This window comes from Sapajus apella, unplaced genomic scaffold, assembly GCF_009761245.1.
Source record: "Sapajus apella isolate SASKATOON/1434 unplaced genomic scaffold, GSC_monkey_1.0 scaffold47, whole genome shotgun sequence".
In the NCBI taxonomy this organism is placed as follows: domain Eukaryota; kingdom Metazoa; phylum Chordata; class Mammalia; order Primates; family Cebidae; genus Sapajus; species Sapajus apella.
This window is the reverse complement of record NW_022436987.1, coordinates 8,664,750-8,686,121: the sequence shown is the minus strand read 5'-3', so window position 1 is coordinate 8,686,121 and position 21,372 is coordinate 8,664,750. Positions and strand designations below refer to the sequence as shown.

The 21,372-nt window shown below is 45.0% G+C and overlaps 1 protein-coding gene across 14 annotated transcripts in view; it reads right to left on the bottom strand.

Annotated features, from left to right (window-relative positions):
* ARNTL (aryl hydrocarbon receptor nuclear translocator like) overlaps positions 1 to 21,372 on the bottom strand; it is a 110,098-nt gene that overhangs the window by 22,588 nt on the left and 66,138 nt on the right. For 9 of the 14 annotated variants that reach the window (XM_032240801.1, XM_032240807.1, XM_032240806.1 and 6 more), the window contains 6 exons: positions 15,230 to 15,358; positions 10,395 to 10,542; positions 8,117 to 8,155; positions 7,797 to 7,838; positions 6,307 to 6,464; positions 4,500 to 4,579 (listed from right to left, as the gene is read on the bottom strand). In XM_032240801.1, the coding sequence (XP_032096692.1) occupies positions 4,500 to 4,579; positions 6,307 to 6,464; positions 7,797 to 7,838; positions 8,117 to 8,155; positions 10,395 to 10,534 (459 nt within the window). In that variant the 5' untranslated portion in view covers positions 10,535 to 10,542; positions 15,230 to 15,358. Of the gene's footprint in view, positions 1 to 4,499; positions 4,580 to 6,306; positions 6,465 to 7,796; positions 7,839 to 8,116; positions 8,156 to 9,570; positions 10,370 to 10,394; positions 10,543 to 15,229; positions 15,359 to 21,372 lie in introns of those variants that run through there. The other 5 variants (XM_032240815.1, XM_032240814.1, XM_032240816.1 and 2 more) reach the window with 2 other exon arrangements.

The window sequence follows — 21,372 nt, the reverse complement described above, 5'->3', positions numbered from 1 at the left end:
TATCCCTCTTCCACATTAATGTGATTCTAATGTGACCAGGGCTGAGAATTACTACTCTCAAATATTATCCCTCCATCCAGGGATGGACTATTTGCATTCCAAGTGAGACAAGAAAAGCAAAATTTCCCCTAGATTCTTCTGACCCCTTCCTCAATTTAAATACAGGATAAAATATAAATGTTCCTATAAAGCCAAGCATTAAGACAGGACAACATTTGGTAAAGATACTGAAGCAGGTAAATACCCAAGCTATAGTGCCTGAGAGCTTGGGCTGTTTTGTCAGCATATGTGTGAATTCCACCCACTGCCTTCCAAGACATACAACCACTCAACTCCTGCTGGGGTCTGCTGGTGACAAGGAGGGTGCGCCCCACTCTGTCATGCCCTTGCTCTTATGACAGCCCTTCCGCCCTCCCCCCTCACCCGGTTCTAATACACAGTGGGCTAGTTTCTTGCCTTATTCACTGGCCCTCAATCTGTTCTTTGGAAAAATAACAGAGAAACTCTGTTCTCTTTTTCCACAAAAGGGCCTTCATGATGTGGTTTAATTCAAAGAACCACAAAATGAATTCATATGCCAGAAGGTAAAAGAATGGTGTATGCACTTGTGCTGGGACAGAAGAAATGAGTGAGAGGGGAACAGAATCACTGTTGCTGTGAGACCCTGGCAGGCTACTCAGCCAGAAGGAAGCTGGGGAGGATCCTTTCCTAAGTTAGGTCCCTAAGCTGGCCCAGGGGCAAGGGATGACAGTGAGGGGGAAGTAACTTTCCAAGCACCATCTGCTGGAAGCCTCATTCTGTCAACAAATAGTGTATTAATAACTTCCTCATTTGCCTTGCAGACAATCTTAAATCTCACAGAAGTGTTTTTGAGGCTTGTCATTAATGTGGCGATGTGGTTTGAGAGGTGACTAGACAGAAGGGACCTGTGACACCCTGGAGGTAATACTGGGCAGGGTCAGGCCTGAACCGACGACACGGGTAAAGCGATTTCAGCACTCCAGGGGGAAGCCAGTAGGTTCCAAAGCAGTGAATGCATCAGCGGGGGAGGCTCTGGACATTCCATCTCCCCAGCACCCTGGAAGGCAGACCATCTGTGAAGGAGCCGGGCCCAATGGATAGCTAAGGAGCAGAGGCTGTGAGAATACTACCAGCTCCACAGAGCCACAGGGCCAGCCAGTGGCAAGGTCACTCTTGGGAAGATGGTGCAGGTTAATAAATGATACAGAGGCGCTAGTACAGTCTGCCTAGTTTTCAAAACATGGAGAAGTAGAATATGTAGACATTGTAAACTGATACAGTTGACTGATCCCTGACATACACTTTATTAAAGATATTTTGAAAGCACTTAGTAAAGAAAGCAGTTTGTCCATTTTGCATTGCTGAGAAAAAGCAGAAGTCCAGTTCCTGCAGCCAAACTGAGTATCATCTGAGTGGACCTGGCTTTCTGTTGAAACAAATCCCTGGAACTGGGCCCCTGGGAGTGATAAGGGATTGGACAGTATTTCTCAGCCATTGACACATGCCAGAGAGGTGACAAAAGCTTCATCAGGCAAGACAGATCACTCTTGAGTGCTGCATAAAACAAAGGAGTAGAAAACACAAGCCCAAGATAAAGTATTTAACTGAGATAGCATTATAATCCTTGTTCCATAATTCTAGTAAGTGTGGGTATCTGACAGAAAATTATTACAAAAAGAACAAGAAAATAATTAAGCATGTGCCATTGCAAAAGGAACTTGTTTTATTTTTAAATTTTTCCATCCATAGGATTCTGCTTGATAATTATTTTACATACATATATGAAATAAATGCATAGATTCTTTTCCTTAAAATAAGCCTGTATCCTACCCTAAAATGTCATTGATTTGGATGTTCTTAAAACAATGCCAAGCCTCAAGTAAGTACACAAAAGTGTTTGTTGAATTCATGAATAAGCAAGAATGAAAGGCATAGAGGCATGCTAATCACATCTATAGCTGCAGATCTACTACCAGTAAGGGAATCAGGACCAGCTACGTAATTTGTGAGGCCCGGTACAAAATGAAAATGCGGGATCCTTGTTCAAAAATTAAGATTTTCTAGGAGGTGACAGAGCATTAAACCAAGCATGGGGCCTTGTGAAACTGCAGAGGTCGCATGCCCATGAAGCTGGCCCCAATGGCAGCTCTCGAGATGCTACATACATCAGTCATATTTGAACCTCAGCAAATCCTCTCTGAGAACATGGACATCCTTATGAAAAGGATGGAGAGGTGGACACAGTTGGGTGTCTGAATAACTGTGTCCAAAGAGTGGTAACCAAAAGACCATCACTCACTTGATTGGGATACTGCTCCCACTCTAAAGTGTTTCTCATTGATTTGGATGTTCCTAGAACAATGCCATGCCTCTAGTAAGTGCACAAAAAATGCTTGTCGAATTTATAAATAAACAGGATGAAAGGCACAGAGGCATGTATTGGATCTACAAGTCACACAAAGATTCCAAGGGTCACTAATGACAAGGTGGACTATGGGGCCATTCAACAAACAGGTTTTGACAGAAATGAGAGAGAAATTCTATCTTAAATTCAAGAAAGCACCTATACAAGATGTAAAAATCCTGACTTAACAATAATTCATATTCAGGAGGGTTGGGGGAGCAGGTGGTATTGCAGCTGCCCTAAATGAGGTGGTACTAATAAGATGGCTTTTTTGCCAAGAAAGGCACTAGCCTCATTCAACCTCAGGCCAACCAGACCATAGTTGAAATGCTATATTGGCTTGTGGGAGTCACTTCTGGAAGGAATCGAGCAAATGCATGTGGCTGTGGAAAGTGTGTGTGGTAAACACTGTTGGGGGAGCCAATTCCCAGCACCATTCCCAGGCCCCTTCTTTCTTGCCTGTCTCTACCAGGGAGGCTTGAAAATCTATATACACTTGTTTCTGCACCCTGCCCTGCAGCTGCAGCTAGGTGTGACCAAGTGACACACTTTTGGATAAGCAGAAGTCCACTATTGAGCTTCCAGGAAGGTGTATCCTTTCTTGATAAAAAGGGCAGCCAGACTAGGGCCTCATTTACCCTTTTTTTTATAGTCAGTCTGGCTACTTAGACCTGGCAGAGGTACCTGGCTACATTAAGGAAAAAAGCTAGCATGCTAGCTTGGTGTGGTTGAGTACAAAGACAGAAAGAGCCTAGTTCCTATTGACCTCAGTGAACAAGCAAACTCACATAACCTACTCAAGACCAGTTATACTTGAGAAATGAAACTACACTTATTCATCTGGTCTTCTGGTCCTTGCAGGTGAATGCTTTCCAATTTGAGATAGCACGTCATGAGGCGATAAATAGAGAATGCTGGAGTGAGCAGATAGGCCAGGCTTACAGAGAGCTGAAAATGGATAGTGATGATACAGAAATCCAGATGGACTGCCCTCTATTCTATAGCTTTGCAAACTTCAGCTTTAAGATGGGTATGAAGATTCTGTAGGTAAGGTCAGCCCTGACTTCATGGAAGGTAGGAGAGGGCATCCTTCCTTTTAGTTATGTTTTTCTATTCTCTGTTTACAAATTCCAAGAACACATGTTTACGAATACAGTTTCTTTCCTTTCAATTCCCAAGTTAATCTCACTTTACCTTGTGATACAACTTAGAGCCCTGTGCAGACCTAATTCCACATGGAAGACGATAGGTTCCCACAGTGCCACCTCAACCATCTCCCAGCAGAGAGTTAGCAAGACAGAGAGACCACTCAAGTCAAGCAAGTGAAAGCATATACTTATTCCATTTATTTTTCTTTTTTGAACCACTAGTCTCTGGAAGTTTTGTGTTTCTGTTTTTGTTTTTGAGACAGTCTCACTCTGTTGCCCAGGCTGGAGTGCAGTGGCACGATCTCACCTCACTGCAACCTCCACCTCCTGGGTTCAAGCCATTCTCGTTTCTCAGCTTCCCAAGTAGGCACCCACCACCACACCCAGCTAATTTTTATATTTTTTAGTACAGACAGGGTTTCACCATGTTGGCCATGCTGGTCTCGAACTCCTGACCTCAGGTGATCTGCCTGCCTTGGCCTCTCAAAGTGCTGGGATTACAGACGTGGACCACAGTGTTGTCATTTTGATAGGATTTTGGTGTAGAGATGTAGGTGGACTTTCTTTGTGCTAGCAGTTAAATCAGGTGAAGAGAATTTCTCAATTGTTGTCAGTTTCAGTCCCTTCCTAAAATCTTCGTGCAGAAATGTAATTCCCCAATTCCTCTTACAAATCCTGCCTCTTCTGATTTAAAATTGCAGTGGCAAAGACCTTCCATTTTTGCCTAGACAAGGTTAAAAGAGGAGGAGAAAGATTTTATGGAAGAAATGTGAAACCTGTCCAAACAATAAGATAAAAGGAAGGACCCGAGAGAGGAAGCAGCCCTAAAAAAAAAGCTCAGTGTTGAAACATCCAATGCCCACATGCTGGTGCTTACTCAAAAATTTATAAAAACAAATGTAAAATAATCCCATAGTTGAACATACCCTGAGAATGAGGTGTTTCAATTCATCGTCTGATAGAAAAGTTGGTTTGTAGTTTGCTTCTGTATATGGATTGGTGGCACCTTAGGGGGAAAAAGAGAAAGAATCAGTATACTTGATATTCAGAAAATGTCTCATTCCAACTTGCTGCCTCAAACCTCTGTAAGTGGCCTAGTCCCTACGACCTGGTATTTAAATTATATTGTTTAGGCCTTAACTGAGACAGGCCTAGATCTGGCTTTGGACAAAGAGAAAGAGAATTCCATGGAAAAGAGAACACTGTTACCCACAGGAGACCTAACCAGCTTGTTTTTCTCATTACAGGGAAAAACCAAGAGATAATAGAAGGAAGTTTAACAATATGCTTTTAAGAGAGAAGGCAGCTCAGGAAGTAAACTGGTAGAGGCTCCTCAGAGAGTTCCCTCCTCCTAAGATCTGTATTAAATGGGTTGTCTCATAGTCCTTCAAATCACCACTCTAAATGTTCTTGGGAAACCATCCAATCTGCCAGGCCCTGAGTAAATATATTGTAGAAGGCATTAAATGTAAGTTCTTCTTCATCAGGGGTAAATTAAATGAGTGTGGCAATGTGGAGAAATGCATTGCTTCAGTAAAGGCAGCCCCCGCTCCCAGGACTGAAAGGGGATAAGACTTATATTTAAAAGGCTGTCAATCTGGCATTTTTCAGAACAGTCACTTAACGGAGAAAAATGCCAGCAGTAAATGATTTGGAATCTGTAGAATAGTGAGAATAGTGAAGGAATAAAATGAAACGGATCTATAACAATTTAAAGTACTATGGAGAGGGAGGGGAATAGGATGCGCTGCAAACATCCTATTGATCCCTATCCCTGCTCTTTAACTTGAGATTTGCTACTTTTTTCCTTCTAATTTAATAGAAATTAGTTTATAATTTAACCCATATTATCTGCGCAAATATGAATTTTTAAATGCCATTCTCCCAGCACAGGATACAACATTTATATTTTTGAATAATGGTCTTCAGATAAAACCAGCTACTTCTTATTTCTGGTGGCTTGGTGCAAATATAAAAAGATGCAATTCTTCTACCACGCAGGTCAGAGATCTGACTGAGCGCCCACTTTCCAATTTCCTCCAAAAGTCCGAGACTAGCTATGGAAAATTCCAGGAACGACATTCACTAAAATGCCTGATATATTTCAGATTTCTCTTGTGGTTTGGATAAGTCACTTCCACTTTTCTGCCTCTGTTTTCTCACCCTCCCCACACTCAGAAAAGAAGGAAAATACTGCCTCCCTCACAACGAGTGGATCTGGTTCGGGAAAATTCCAGGAAGATGAAAATATCCTGTGTTCATTCCTGACAACAAAATGCTGCGAGAAACCTCAACCCATGACTCACTCTTCAAAGGAACCATGATGAATTTTCATCTTAAAAACTGAAACTGACTTTTCTGTGTCACTGTGTGCACCTACGTTTCTTCATGTTATAATTGTAAGGGTGGGATCTAGGCACAAACATAGGCAAGATGTGAGAGCAGTATCATCTCTGATAGGCATGTAGCCTGATTACATGCATATACAGACATACAAAGCACATAGTTTCTATGCTTTGAGGATGTGTGACTACAAAATTGCATGTAAACCCCACATAAGCTCAATCATCATTTCATTTGGCATCACGGCTGCTGCTGAAAAGTATAGGCGTACTACTCAAGGCTACATAATTGCAAGTAATAAACACTTGCCTTCGGGACAGGAACATTCTAGGCAAGGGTGGTAACATTTGTGGGCAAGGACATAAAGGACAATAGAGCCCAGGGTCTCACCTCTTAATGTTTTCATGTGCTGAACAGCCATCCTTAGCACAGTAAGTTTATCTAATTTCCTGGACATTGCGTTGCATGTTGGTACCAAAGAGGCCAATTCATCTATAAAACTGTTCATTTTATCCCGACGCCGCTTTTCAATCTGACTGTGAGCTTCCCTGAACAACAATATAAAAAAGCAATTTCGTAAAAAATGTAACCAAGCATCAAGAAAAGATGACAAAAATACATGAGTTGTAACTGTTTTCAATGTTCATCTGACAAGGCAAATTTAGAATTTGCAGAATGTTTAAAATTAGACTTTTCTACTAAAGTTTCCAAGAAAATGGTCTCACTGCCAGGTCAGTATTAGTTTTTTTATGTTTACCTTATCCTTAGAATTCAGGAGAAAAGCCACAAAAATTGTCTTTTCAGAGTAAACTGAATTGTTCATTTCACCTCATTTTCTTTTCCTCTCTGCCTTTGTAAAATTGGATTTTGAAAGGGGGCTGGAAGGAAAGAGAAGGGAGGTGGTGGCTTCATAGCACAGAGCACCCAGGGCCCCATGGACTGTCCCTGAGATCTGTGAGAAGCCCACTGTGTGGCTGTGTGACCTGGGCAGGGCACCACTTCTTCCAAGTCACAGCTTCACAGACTAGGGCACCCAGTAACCAACACTGTCATCCCTGGATCAACCAGGACCCCACCTAGGTACAGCAGATGCTGCATCTGTCCCCAGGAGCCTCCTCTGAGGAATGTCACATTCCTCCCTCCCAAGAGTGGCTGTCCACTGAGGCAGGGTGGCACTGCCCTGGCACATGCTCTCCCTGACTGATGTGTACCTGCCGTTGGTGATGGTCCTAAGGAGGTGCAGCAACTATGGAAATTTAGTTTGCTGCAGCTGCCACAGATACAGAGCCATGGGAGCTCCTACCAAGGCTGGCCTCCAAGGGAAGAGCTTGAAGCCTTAGGGCAGCCGATTTCTGCACCCCCTGTATCAGTTTGTCATGACACAGCCTCAGAAGGTCTTGGCACTAACGGCAGAACAACTGAGGACCCAATGGGAAGAGGTCAGCAAGTGTGGCTGGAGGTAGGAAGAACGAAAGCAGCGAATGTACTTGAGGCACTAGCATGCCCCATGTGGGACATTCAGTTGCAACTTGCAGTGCAATAGGGGCCCCTTTCAGAGGCGAGTCCCAGCCCTCCAGTCAGGAAGATGTCCTCTACTGAAGACTTGGAAAAAACGAGCCTTGATTGATTTCTGCTACCTTCAAATCCCCTTCAGGTTAAAGGTGCTTGGACAGCAAAAAGTAAAGACCAGTCCAGCATGGGGAGCATGGAGGGCAGAAGGCCACCTCGGCCGAGGCCTGCTACCTGCCTGTTCTCTAAGGATGTGACAGTGCCCAACAGGACTCTTTGCCCAATAGGACCAAACACACAGAGCCTCCTCAGCTGCTCTCTAAGCAACCAGAATTAGGACGCTTTGTAGACAAAACGAGGTCTAAGCTTACCTTGCATTTTTTATCCTTCCTTGGTGTTCTGTGTATTCTAACCTGGGGGGAGGAAAAAGGCAAAAGATAAAAACATAATTCTCCAGAGATGAATGGCAAAGTTACACACTGCTGTTTTCTTCTGCCCCATCCCTTTCATCTCTCTGCAGACAAACAAGGGGACTGGGGGTTGGAGGGACACAGTGTAAGCCCACAGGCCACAGCCTCCTTGCTCATCTCCAGTTGACGACATGGGTGCTGCCCCAAGTCAAAGAATGTGTAACAGGGCAAAGCAAATGGCTCTAAGGACGCTGAAGTTCAAATTACTAGGTTCATGGTACCTTCCATGAGGGTCATCTTTGTCTGTGTCCATGCTTTCTCTGAAAAAACAAGAGAGAATGTGACTGCATGTTAATAAGGACATACAGAAGAGCCTCTTAAGACAGAAGGTTCTCATTTATCCAGAAACCAAACAATAAGAAAGCTCAAACAGCCACAATATTGATTAATGATGTATAAGGTAAAACAAACAAATGGAAATTAACTTGAACTTATTATAAAACCTGGACCAGTTCTCAGATTATCAAACAATAGTTATCTCAATAGAGTTTCTGCGTTAACTTATATTTTACCATATTTCAATTGTTTGAAAATTGGGAATATGTAGAGTTTACAAAAATGCTTAGTTAACCACAGTATCAAAATATCTATAACCTCTCATTCCCCCACCCCATCATTCTGGATAAATGAAGCTTGTTCCATTTGACATGTGCATACTTATCTATCTGGCGGGGAAGGGGTGAAGTGAGCAGGGGGAATTAAAGTACCAATAAAGTACTGAGCAGAGCCCCAAGAACTTTTCAAAGGCACGCTGCCAAATGTTCTGCTTCTCAGCTAGATGGGAACCCCTAGATTTTAGGAATTGGGATAGAGGGGAGTAGTGGGGCTGAGGGCCACAGAGGGTCCTGGGGTAACAGCAAGGATCTCCCTCCCTTTCACAGACTCCAGAAATCCAGGTTTCATTGCATCTTGTAGTTCAGTAGAAGAAAATAGACTGAAATCCCCAGAGGAAGGAGTTCCAAATCGTTCTCATGGCCTTCTCCAATCCATGTATTTATCAGGAGAACATGGACTGCCACCTGGGCCTGTCTCCTTTTTCCTTTATCCCATAGGAAAGGAGAGATCATGGCCCTTCAAACAATGTAATCCCAAGGGCAAAAACGGCTGTTTCTAGGAGCACTGGACCATATCATGGGGATTCTAGAACAGTGTTCCCAATTAGATGCCCTGGGGTTCCTCACAGGCAGAGGGTGTCTCCAGCTAATTCTAAAGTTTAGAGATCATGCAGGCCCCACGGAAGGGCAAAAACTCCCCTCTTCTCTTTTGTCTAGAATTCTCTCTGCTCCTTGAGGACAGATGATCATCTCAGGTGAGAAAAAGCTCTGCCTGACAGTCACAGATGACTTCAGTTAAATTAAAATGATAGTGAAAGAGATTATGGTTGCTTAATTAATCGAGTCTCCATGAATTACAGAAGATTAGCAAACCAGGGTCCACAAGGGAAATCTGAGGGGTCTTGGGTGGTGACCAGGCTGGAAACCACAGGTGTAGATGGCAGAGGCCTTAGAACATAATAGTGGCTCCCTCAGCACTTGCTCAAGACAAAGGGTTTGTGGTCAACATCTCGCAGTCTCTCTGCTGGGGAGTTACTGCTATGGAAGAACACCCTCACAGCCCTCATACCCACTCTCCAGCCCCTGGGTGTTGGCTGTCTTAATCATCTGGGATAACTTACATATTAATCATAGCATCTCCTAGTGGGCATCTGACCTCCAGCCATTGTGCTCCCCAAATTCGACCTGTGAACTTCAGCAGAAAGGACATCTGCTGTAGGGGGGATACCTCCTCAGAGATTTTCCCTCATTAAACAAAAGAAAACCTCTTAAATGGACATTTGGGTAAGATTCTACACAGGTGCCTCAGCAAAATAAAATGTGCCTTTGAACATTCTACACTGCCTTATTCCTAGGTGTTTGTATATATACAGAATGATGACTGGTGAAAATTTACTTACTCAAAAGAAAAGTCATCAAGTCTAAATTTAATATAACAAGTTCATACTAATTTAAACAATGTTTAAGGACAATATCAATGTTCCTAAATTGCTTTCGGAGAGGACCTCCACTCATTCCTTCCACAAACATTCATTAAGCACCTGACATTTGCTGTCTTCCTCAGAGAGGCCCTTGGGCAAAGCTCTCTTTGAACCCCCTGAGATGACACCCATAGACTTAACCCTCTTGCTCAAAGGAGCAAAGAAAGAAGAGGAAGAAAGGGGTAAAAGGTAGAACTTGGCCTTAAGACTGTTCTTTTCCTCTTGGTGTATAACATTTTGGGGATGGGACGTGAAAGGAAAATGCCTCAGCAGTGCTGAAGGCTCCCTTCTTGCTTACAAGTCAGGGGAAGGTAAAGCCAAAAACCAACTGTGTAGCCACCTAGAGTTGGATTTTTTATTCCCATCCCCTTTTCCAGGAGCAACAGTAGTTGGCTGCTAGATGTTCCATGCCCGAGAACTGACACCAAGTTTAACAAGAGGAAGACATGCCCCAAAGACCTTACTGGTAGTCAGTGGAGCTGCCTTTCCGTTTGCGGTTGCAATCCACACCACTGGTACCAAGAGAGCTGGAGAGCAGGTCGGTGGGGCCCGGGGACATGAAATCACTGATGGTTGAAGAAATGTCCATTCTCTGGTCTGCCATTGGTTGATCTGGAATTGTTGCAAGAGGCACAAAGGCGTGTTTATTTCAATGAGCTTTCTAAAGCAGTGGAGAACCCAGGGTAGTGCTTGGGGGTTTGGCAGTGGGGGGAGGTTGGCGGGGAGGGGTGAGACCCAGGGCTGGTTTACAGTAGCACTAACACATCTCTCACACCCCTGGACCCAAAACAGGCATGTGGTAGGGTGGAAAGAGCATCATATTTATTTTACGAGTTTTCATAGGTAACTTAAGCCCACCCGCTCATTTCTCTGGTGAAGACACAAAAGCCTGGAGAAGCTGAACAGCTTCTCCTGGGTCCCTGTGCTGTGGCGTCAAAGACCTAAACTAAAACCAGAAGCTCCAGGAGTGACAACTCAGGGCTATTCCCACTGAGGGGACCAAATATCCCAGATGTTCTCTGACAATGCTAATTATTTTTCCTCCCTTTTCTCCACCAGCAAAGCTAATTTTATCTTTATTTTTTTTGAGACAGAGTCTCACTCTGTCACCCAGGCTGGATTGCGGTGGTGCAATCTCAGCTCGCAGCAACCTCCACCTCCCAGGTTCAAGCAATTCTCGTGCCTCACCCACCCAAACAGCTGGGAAGCTGGGACTAATGGTGTATACCACCACACCTGGCTAATTTTTATATTTTTAGTAGAGAGAGTTTCACCCTGTTGGCCAGGCTGGTCTTGAACTCCTGGCCTCAAGAGATCCACCTGCCTCAGCCTCCCAAAGTGCTGGGATTACAAGTGTGAGCCACCATGCCTGGTCGCTAATTTTATTTTCTTCTAATCAATAAACATATGATAAGGAAACAAATAAATGTAAGTTCTTTATTATATTTGTACTTCTCTTATGACTTTTGAGAGCTTGTTTGGAAGTCCTAACAGAAGAAGACAGCTACTCATATACCCTTGACCAAAGACCAGTCCTCCTCTATCAGGGATGGTCATCCTCTTTGAGCATAACAGCTTCAGGAGGGACACACACAGAGTGGTGAGAGAGGAAGGGGACACCTGCCTAGCCAGTCAGGTCAGCCCAATCAACCCTGGTGATCAAAGGGGTGACAGATGTTGCACCCAGATCATCCTCACAGTTATGACTTTTGTAAACACTGTAAGAAAGCAGAAAATAGCCTTTCTTCCACTGTAAGTATTACTTGGGAATCAAGAAAATATGGTCTTTATCACTAGCTCAGGCAGTCTGTCTGTTGTCTCCCCACTGTCAGCATCCTTTGCAAGGAAAGCCACAAATGATGAAACGAAGACATTGTAAACAAATTTGCAAAACATTTTGAGAACTAGTATTTTAAAAGCATTAAGCAAACCGGCCCTAGAAAAGGGGCTAAGTTCCTTGCGAGGGATTCTGACTCCAAGCCCAGTTGGAGAGGTTGGGCAGGGTGCCTGCCTACAGCCAAGGGGTCTGAGCTCTGTGCAGTAAGACTGGAGCTGTCACTACCCCCTTCTGGACCCAAGTTCCCTCATCTGCAAAACCAGCCCTCGAAACAGGAGGGTGAGTGTGAGCCATTGTGTCCCACTATTACTGTTATGCTGACAGGTAAGTGAGTCAGTTGCCTCCTGGTTAGATGATTGCCAATTTTTCACTTTGATAAGCAATGCTGTGTGAATGTCTTTGTGTATATCGCCTTACATTTGAGCGATTATTTCTTGGAATAAATTTCTAAAAGTGGGACTGACAGGTCAAAAGGGGACACACGTTGTATTCTGGAATATACTGTAACACTGTGCTCCAGAAAAGCAACAATAATTTCTAACCCCAATGGGAGCTCTTTGCCAGTCTGAAGAGGAAAAAAAGAAAACCTCACTGTTTTTACTTGTATTCTTCAGTTATTACTGATGGTGCTCTTCTGATTACAGGCGTTTCTCTGTCTTCCCTTGTGCCTGTCCATGTTCTGTTTTTCTACCACAATGGCCTCATACCCCATGTGCACCTGTGTAACGGGACATGGCTGGAGAAAACATACCCTCAGAGGCCTGCATGCCGCCCAGCGATCCTTCATTCCCTGGCCATTTATTTTCCCATTCTGCTACGAAGGACTTCATGCTTTGTCCTCTCTCCTCAAACCTCCAACACCTCCTCAGTCTCCACCCTCTGCTGATGACTCTGCTTCTTAGTGAACTGAGAAAAGATGCTCCTGCTTAGGACCCACCACCAGCTCATGCCTGGATTCTACCTCTCCCACCTCCTCGAGACCACCATTTCAGAACCCTCCCCCCAGCCCAGTCCTGCACCATCCACTCTCCCTACGCTACTGAATCATTTCCGTTTGGGTAAAAACAGGAGTTACGTAACTCCCATCTTGGGAAAAATAAACTTATTTGAATACCATCCTCCTCCGGCTATTGTCCCATTTCTCTATCTCCAGTTCTTTTCCTCTTATTCTCAATAACCCAACTACAATCAGGTTCTTTCCCCATCATTCCCAGGAAACAGCCCTTGTTGGGTTGACCAGTGACCTCCCCAGTGCTAGACCCAATGGCCAGCTCTCCACACCCTCTCTCCTTGCCCATCAGCACATCCGGTAAAGCTGATCTCACGCTTCTCACTGTTTTATGCCTTGGGAGATCCCCTTTCTTGTGGACTCCTTTCATTTCAGTGGTCACTCCATTTTGCTCTCTTTGGCTGGCTCCTCCTCATCTCCCTCGACTCTAAAGAGAGGGTCCCATGGATGTACTGGGCCCTCTCCTCCGTCTATGCATGCCCTCTAGGGGCTCTAGTTAGTGTCATTCTTTCAAATATTATCAACACTGTGACAACTCCCAAATTTATATCTCCAGCCTAGATGTCACCCTGAATTACAGATTTTTATATCCAATCACCTCCCTGACATCCTCACTTGAATACATAAGAGAGATGTCAAACTGAAATATCCATAACCAAAACTCTAATTCTCTCCAAGCCAAGCCTCTGAGTCATTCCTATGTCAATCCTTCTGGTTGCCAGGCCCCAAACCTAGAAGCCACCCTGACTCCTTTCTTTCACAACCTGCACTCAACCCAATCAGCAAATTCTATCAGCTCAATATTCCAAAAACAGCAAATTTGCTATCAGCTCAACATTCAACGACTTCCATGTCATTTCATCAGTGAAGCTCCCTTGAATATCCATATAATGCAAACCCTGCCAAGCCTCCCTAACCCAGTTCCCTGCTTAATGTTTTGTCCTTAGCCCTTATCAAAATGCGACCTACAGTAATCTACCGTATTCACTGGCTGTCCTCCCCATCAGGGTCTAAGTACTTGGAGAGCAGGGACATTATTTACTGCTTGTGCCCTTAGTGCCCAAAATACTTTCTAGCACATACCAAGCGCTCAATACATAGATATTGAATGAAAGAATTTGTATACTAAGAATATTTATTCTTTGTTCATCATTGATGTTGTAAACACATTTTCCACCACATTTTTTTTTTTTTTTTTTTCAGACAGAGTCTCGCTCTGTCCACAGGCTGGAGTGCAGTGGTGCGATCTTGACTCACTACAACCTTCACCTCCCAGGTTCAAGCGATTCTCCTGCCTCAGCCTCCCGAGTAGCTGGGATGACAGGCGCCCACTACGACGCCTGGCTAAGTTTTGTATTTTTTTTTTTGAGACGGAGTTTTGCTCTTGTTACCCAGGCTGGAGTGCAATGGAGCGATCTCGGCTCACCGCAACCTCCGCCTCCTGGGTTCAGGCAATTCTCCTGCCTCAGCCTCCTTAGTAGCTAGGATTACAGGCACGCACCACCATGCCCAGCTAATTTTTTGTATTTTTAGTAGAGACGGGGTTTCACCATGTTTGCCAGGAGGGTCTCCATCTCCTGACCTCATGATCCACCTGCCTCAGTCTCCCAAAATGCTGGGATTACAGGCGTGAGCCACCGCGCCCAGCCTACCCTTTTGTTTTTTTAACTTTGTTTACAATATTTTTATGTGGCACCAAAAGTGACATGTTTTAAAAGCCTTTTCTCACCCCAAATAATGTAAATATTCTCTTTTTTTACTAAGATTTTAAGGATTTTTTAATTTAATGCTATTTGGAAATCATTTTGGTATACTACCTAAGCTTAGGAATTTCTTATATCCCTCTAACAGAGAGAAAATTTTTTCTAACACCATTTGCTAGCTCATTTATCCCATTGCCACTAATGTGAAATACACCTTTATTGATTTATCACCTATTTCTGGACTCCCTATTCTGTTCCTTTGATCTAGTTATCTCTATCACAGTACCATACTGTTTTGATCACTGTGCCTTACAATACATTTGAACAGCTAGGAGAACAAATAGTTCCTCTCTTGCTGCTCTTTATTTGCAAACATTTCCCAGCTATTCTCTCTGATTTATCCTTCAAGAAGTATTTCATGATTATTTAATAGCATAAAAGACCCTGTTGGGTGGGTGCCATTGTTGTTATTTTGTCATTAACATTCACAGAAGCAGGGCCAGGAAATAAGTACAGAGCCCTGCCCTTAGGGTCTTGGTGAGCCTGGGCCTCCTTGGGCCAGGTGGCAGACATGAAGTACCTCCAGAATCCCCTACTCCCTTTTTGACCAGTCAAACAACCGCATGAGGTGGAATATCCCAAGTTTCAGAGTTCCTGGAAGAAACTACACTTCCTAAAGGAAGAACTGCCATGCAAGCTACCAATAATTATCAGTTGCCGGGGGCAGGAGAGGGGACACTTCTTTGTTACCTGAAGTTACAGCGCTTACACCCCAGATCCAGCTTGGGAGGAGTTAGGGGCCTCTGGAGTTGTTGGTCACCTCAAAGCGATTTTCATGTTTTGTAATTTCTTTTCAGGCAGTCAGCTTCTTCCAAAAACCTACAGTGGGGGCCACAAAAAAAGAAAACCCAGACAGGTCACTTTGAGGTAAGCAAACGTAAAAATCTCTTATTAGCTAAGGGAGATGGTGGAGATGGTTCAGACTCCTAATTACAGGGAGGAAGTCTGGGTGTGCTCCCCACACGCTACCAGCACTCACCATCCCTTGCTGCCTGGCGTCCTTCAGCTCCTTGTTAAAGCTAAGCTGCAAACACATGAAAAAATCTGGCAGGAGATACTTTCTGTGAAAAACAATGCCTTCAAAGTTACTAAAACTGGATTCTTGGGCATGTCCTTAGAAGGAAGTCAGTTGTGTTTTTTCATTTCTCCTACTGGGTCAAGTAATCATAATTGTGAAAACCTGTTGAGTGTGATTTTGTGTCAGTCTCTATCCTTATTGTTTCATGTAGATTAACTCACTGAAACCTGACAGTAGCTCTATGAGGTAGACACTCCTGTGTTCTCCACTTTACAGAAGAGGAGGCTGAGGCACAGGGAGGTGAATAAATTAGCCAAAGTCACACAGCAAAACAGTGGCGGCCTCCAGGAGCTACCTCACTGCTGAAGACACCACTCAGCTCTTGCTAGGTTGAAGGCAGCAGCCTGACGCCAGACAAGAACAATGAAAAACAGCAGAAAACATGTCTTCAGAAAACATTAAGTCGAAACCTAATGCCAGTAGAGCCAACACCTGAAACTAACTGCTGAAGCGTGCTCCACAGTCTAAAGAAAACATCAGTGAATCTCAAGTGCCTCTGGACACACATGAAGTTAAGAGAGAAATAAATTCTGAAATGGCATTCATGGTAGCCACGTGGCAATGCTCCCTACCACCTTACTGACAGGACTGAGGGGTCTCCTCTCCACCCTGTGACTCAAGTGGACGATTCCTGTGTCTGGCAGGAACTGGCTCTCAAAGGAAGAAACGAGTCACCCCACATTCTCCTAGTCCATCCTTGCACTGCCTTTAGACGGCAAAATTTAGATTTTAAACAGGGCTTTCCTGACCTTTCTGAAGCAAAAATTTCGGCATTTCAAATTCCACTGGCTAATTCTTGCAGTCTTTGGGGTATGTATCTTTGCCTTGACCGTTATAGAGATCACCAAATGAGTATCTATGAATAGAACTGCTTCCAGCCTCCCAAGTCATTCATTCCCCGTTGCAGTGTGATTCAGGAACCCTCACTGTGTCGGATTCTGTTAACCCCAGTTTGGGCACATGCAAATAATATGACCAGAAATTTTGGGCTTCCTGTCCTTGAGCCCCAACTGGTAAAGCAGCAGCAAATGGATGTGAAATCCCCAGGCTTAGTATACATAATTCCATCTAAATCTGATTCTCTGTTTAGGTCACACGCTATCCTCCCAGCCCCCAAATTAGCAACCCAGAACCTACCCTGGGCTTCCTTCCTCTCTCCCTCCCACACCCCACAGCCCCCACACAGCCCTCTAAGGGATGGGCCCAGCCACTTCCCTCCAGCTCCCTGTCACTGCCCAGGTTCAGTCAGCTGTCCTTGCCAGCCTCATCCTCTTCCCACTGTGATCAGAGGCAGGACACTCCTTTGCTCAGACCACTGCAAAAGCCTCACTGCTCCCCCTAAGTCTCCTAGACAAGTTTCAAAACCCCCCAGCAAGAAACATCAGGCCTTGCTTAGTCTTCAGCCCAACCCTCCCATCTGCTGCCCAAAGCCCCCGACAGACTAAAAGACGAGAGTTCCCAGAAGCACCCTGCCTCTGCTGGGTCCACGTTTCTTGCAGGTGTGGCTCCCTTCAACCACCCCGTCACCTGATGAATGCCTGCTTTTCTTTCCTGTGCACACGGGCTCACCTCCAGGAGAAGGCTTCACAGCTGTATCCTCTCTCCCTGGCTCTCCTGCAGCTGCTCCTTCACGCCCTGTGGCCTTTCTCTGCTTGCAGGCTTGTCTCCTCCACCTCCCATAAGCTTCACACAGGTAGGGCCTTATTTATAGGTGTCTCCTGTGCCTGGTCTCATTCCTCACTCCTGGTGGTACTCAACAAATGCTAAATGAAAGAAACAGTCTTTCTCGTTCTCTGAGTTCCCTGAAATTTACTTATTTAATTATTTTTTGAGACAGTCTTGCTCTGTCGCCAAGGCTGGAGTGCAACGGCATGATCTCGGGTCACTGAAATCTCTGTCTCCTGGGCTCAAACTATCCTCCTGCCTCAGCTTCCCATGTAGCTGAGACTACAGGTGTGCACCACTACCACGTCCAGCTAGTTTTTATATTTTTTGTAGAGAGGAGGCTTTGCCATGTTGGCCAGGCTGATCTCGAAGTCCTGGGCTCAAGCAATCTGCCCATCTCAGCTTCTCAAAGTGCTGAGATTACAGGCATGAGCCACCATTCCCAGCCCTGACTTCCCTGAAATTTAGACGAAGGATCCAAAGTACTAAACTCCATATAAAATTTTGTATTTTGATCAATTTTCCCAATACTCAAATTTACTTTATAGAAATAAGAATAATAAATGGGAATATAGATTTTGGTACTTTTGCAAAACAAAAATCAAAAAAGCCTTTTTTTTTTTTTTTTTTTTTTTTGAGACAGGTTCGCATCCTATTGTCCAGGCTAGGGTGCAGTGGTGTGATCATAGCTCACTGCAACCTAGAACTCCTGGCCTCAAATGATCCTCCCACCTCAGCCTCCCAAGTAACTGGGACCACAGGCATATGCCACATACACAGCTAATTTTTTATTTTTACTAGAGACAAGGTCTCACTATGTTGCCCAGACTCCTGGGCTCAAGCAGTCCCCCCAAATCGCCCTCCCAAACTGTTGGGATTATGGGCTGGAGCCACCATGTCCAGCCTCAAAAAGCCTTTCTTATATGCTTAGACAAATTAAGGAAGCTAAAAGAATTGTGACACTTAATTAACATTATTTTTGGAAAACTGTTTTCTGCCTAAGAAGGTGTTCTTAGATGTAAGAACAATAAATAAAACAACAAAAGACAAAAAAAGAAAGCCTCTTTCTGGGCTAACTACTTCCAAAAGGGATTTGAGCCAACAGAGGTGCCTTTGAGAGGGTACCCTTGCCGAGGGTGGGCTCTGAGGGCCGCCCTGACCTGGCCATCCACATGGCATATGGTGAGAATGCTCTGGGAAGAGACTGGTCTGTGGTCCTGGAGTTAGGGACTACAGGTGTGCCTACTTCTGAGCTAGACAGTCCCAAAGGTGGGATGGAGGCTTACTGGACTGCCGGAGAAAGCAGGGCAATGGAGGGACTTGTGCAGGATGCCTTGGAAGAATGTGAGGGAACCCTTCATTCCACCGAGGAGCATGGGGAAACAATCTCAGGTCTCCATAGAAAGGACCAAGGAAGGTGGAAGAGAAGGCACAGCCTAGCCTGCCTTGCAAACAGAGGCCTTGGCAGCTGAGAAGGGCCAGGACATCAGCCACTAGAAGGTGCCCAAAGGAGACACAGCTGCTCCTCTGAGCAGAGCAGGGTAAGGCTGAACACTGCCCCTTAAGAAACCCATACCCACTATCTACAGGAAGATGACTACATCCAAGACCCCCAGTCCAGACCAGGTGACTCTCTCCTTTCCCTGGTCCCTGCTCCAGCACCCTAAAATGTGAAAGAAGAGAAAGGTGAGCCTGGCAAAGTGGATCAATGTTCCACTCTGAGCTGCTACACCCAGTGGGAAGGTTCTGCACTGACAGCCTGGTGGCAGGCCTGGCCATGTGACTGGCCCTGACCAAGCAGAAGCGACAGCTACAACTTTCTAAAGAATCTTTAACATGTTCCTCTGTTTGTGCCCAAGACTGTCAATTTCCTGGCTAGAATCTCCTCATTTAGCCAGGGTGGATGGACAGTAGCACAAGGAAGAAAAACCTTTGCTACTGTAAGCCACTCAATGATGAGGTTATTACCAGGGTGACCAACTCATCCATTTGCCCTGGACCTTCCCATTTCAGCACTGAAAGTCCTGCATCCCAGGAAGCCCCTTTGTCCCAGACAACTGGGATGATTGGTCCCCTAGTCACTACTGTTGTACAACCCGCTGTGTGCTGATTGACAGGGGCCGGAAGAAGGAAATGAAGACTAGGATTCCACAGCCACAGATCAAGTCTGATCCAGGAGCAGGAAGAGGAAACAAGGGCATTTGAAATAAACAAGTTTAGTCTTCACAATAACCTATCCATTCATTGTGATCATTATCCCAATTTTTAAGGCAAGGAACCAAAAACTGAAGGGGCAACTTATCTTACTTAAAATGACACAGCTAGCAAATGGAATGAAACCCAGGTGTGTCCAGTTTCACTACTGGTGCTTCTAACTACCACCCTGCTGCCAATCCTGCCCCCAAAAAGTAAGATACAGAGACAAAAGCAACACAAGCAAACAAAACACAAGAAGCAAACATTCCTTGGAAAGGAATGAGGGCAAATTTTATAAGAAAAAGAAATCCTGGTCAGGAAAGCTACTGGAACTGAGCAAACAAGTTATCTCTGAGCTTCCTGGCAGGCAAAGCAGAGAGGGATTGCTGAGTTCTCACTCTTTTAAGACCTGGAAGCATATCAGGGGACAGGCCTGAGCAAGGAGAGCTCTCTGTTGGCAGGTTCTCTCCATGGGACTTGAGTAATGCTATGCTGAATGGCTTGGGGAAAACAAGTGTTGTAAAAGAATAGAGGACTTCCCCCCTTTTAAAACAGAACCCCGGTGAAAGCCTGCCTCTCCATCTGGCCCACAGTATTACCCATTGTGTGACAGCTGGGTGGAGCTTGGTGAAGACACTTGGTGAAGCCCAAGAATGTCACTTGGGTAGCAGCCTTGCATGATGTGGCAAGCTTAGGAAAACAGGGACAATTGTGAATCAACATCCTTGACTACCCTATCTGGTACCCATGTGCTTACTGATCTACCTCTCCACAAAACTCCGAATCCCCAGCAGGGGTGCTTGAATGACCACCTCTGCATTCCCACGACCTACCTACATGGAGCTGGCCATGAGCACAGCACATGCTCCAGAAGTACTGCTCTCCTTCCCTGGCACAAACAGCCATGGCAGATGGCCCCTGGCCCTACTCTCCACTACACAGTGTCTGCCCCGATGTCTGTTGAGGGAATGAATGCTGAATTGCTCTGACCTGTTCATGCTCTGATCTGTTCAGAGGGCGGTGCCTCTGAGTAGAGGTGAGAGGTTGATGGGGCCCTGTCCCCATCGCAAGTCCTGTCCAACCTCCATGGTTACTCTGACAGCCTGTGGGGAATTTATTAGCCTTGGTTTGCAACAGATAGATTTAGAGAACCTTCACTGAAAGAGAGCAGATGCCCTGAACCTAAGGTAACAGGTGTTTGCACAAGGATCATTCAATAAGCATTTCTTTAATCCCTAACAGAAGCCACAATGGGGACGAAGACAGAAATCAGTAGTCCTTAAGTTCAAGATGTCTTCAGTCCAGTTAGAGAGATAAGTGTTTTAATAAGTACATGACAGCATGACCAATTCAACAGGCAAGCCATGTTTACAGCTGTACAAGCAATGCACTGCCCGACTCCGGAGGGGTTTAGAAGTGGCAGAGATTGAATGTTTATTGCAGCACAGTTTACAATAGCAAAGACCTGGAACCAACCCAAATGCCCATCAATGATAGACTGGACAGGGAAAATGTGGCACATATACACCACGGAATATTATGCAGCCATCAAAAACGATGAGTTCATGTTCTTTGTAGGGACATGGATGAACCTGGAAACCATCATTCTCAGCAAACTGACACAAGAGCAGAAAATCAAACACCGCATGTTCTCACTCATAGGCGGGTGTTGAACAATGAGAACACATGGACAGAGGGAGGGGAGCATCACACACTGGGGTCTGTTGGGGGGAAATACGGGAGGGACAGCAGGGGGTGGGGAGTTGGGGAGAGATAGCATGGGGAGAAATGCCAGATATAGGTGATGGGGAGGAAGGCAGCAAATCACACTGCCACGTGTGTACCTATGCAACAATCTTGCATGTTCTTCACATGTACCCCAAAACCTAAAATG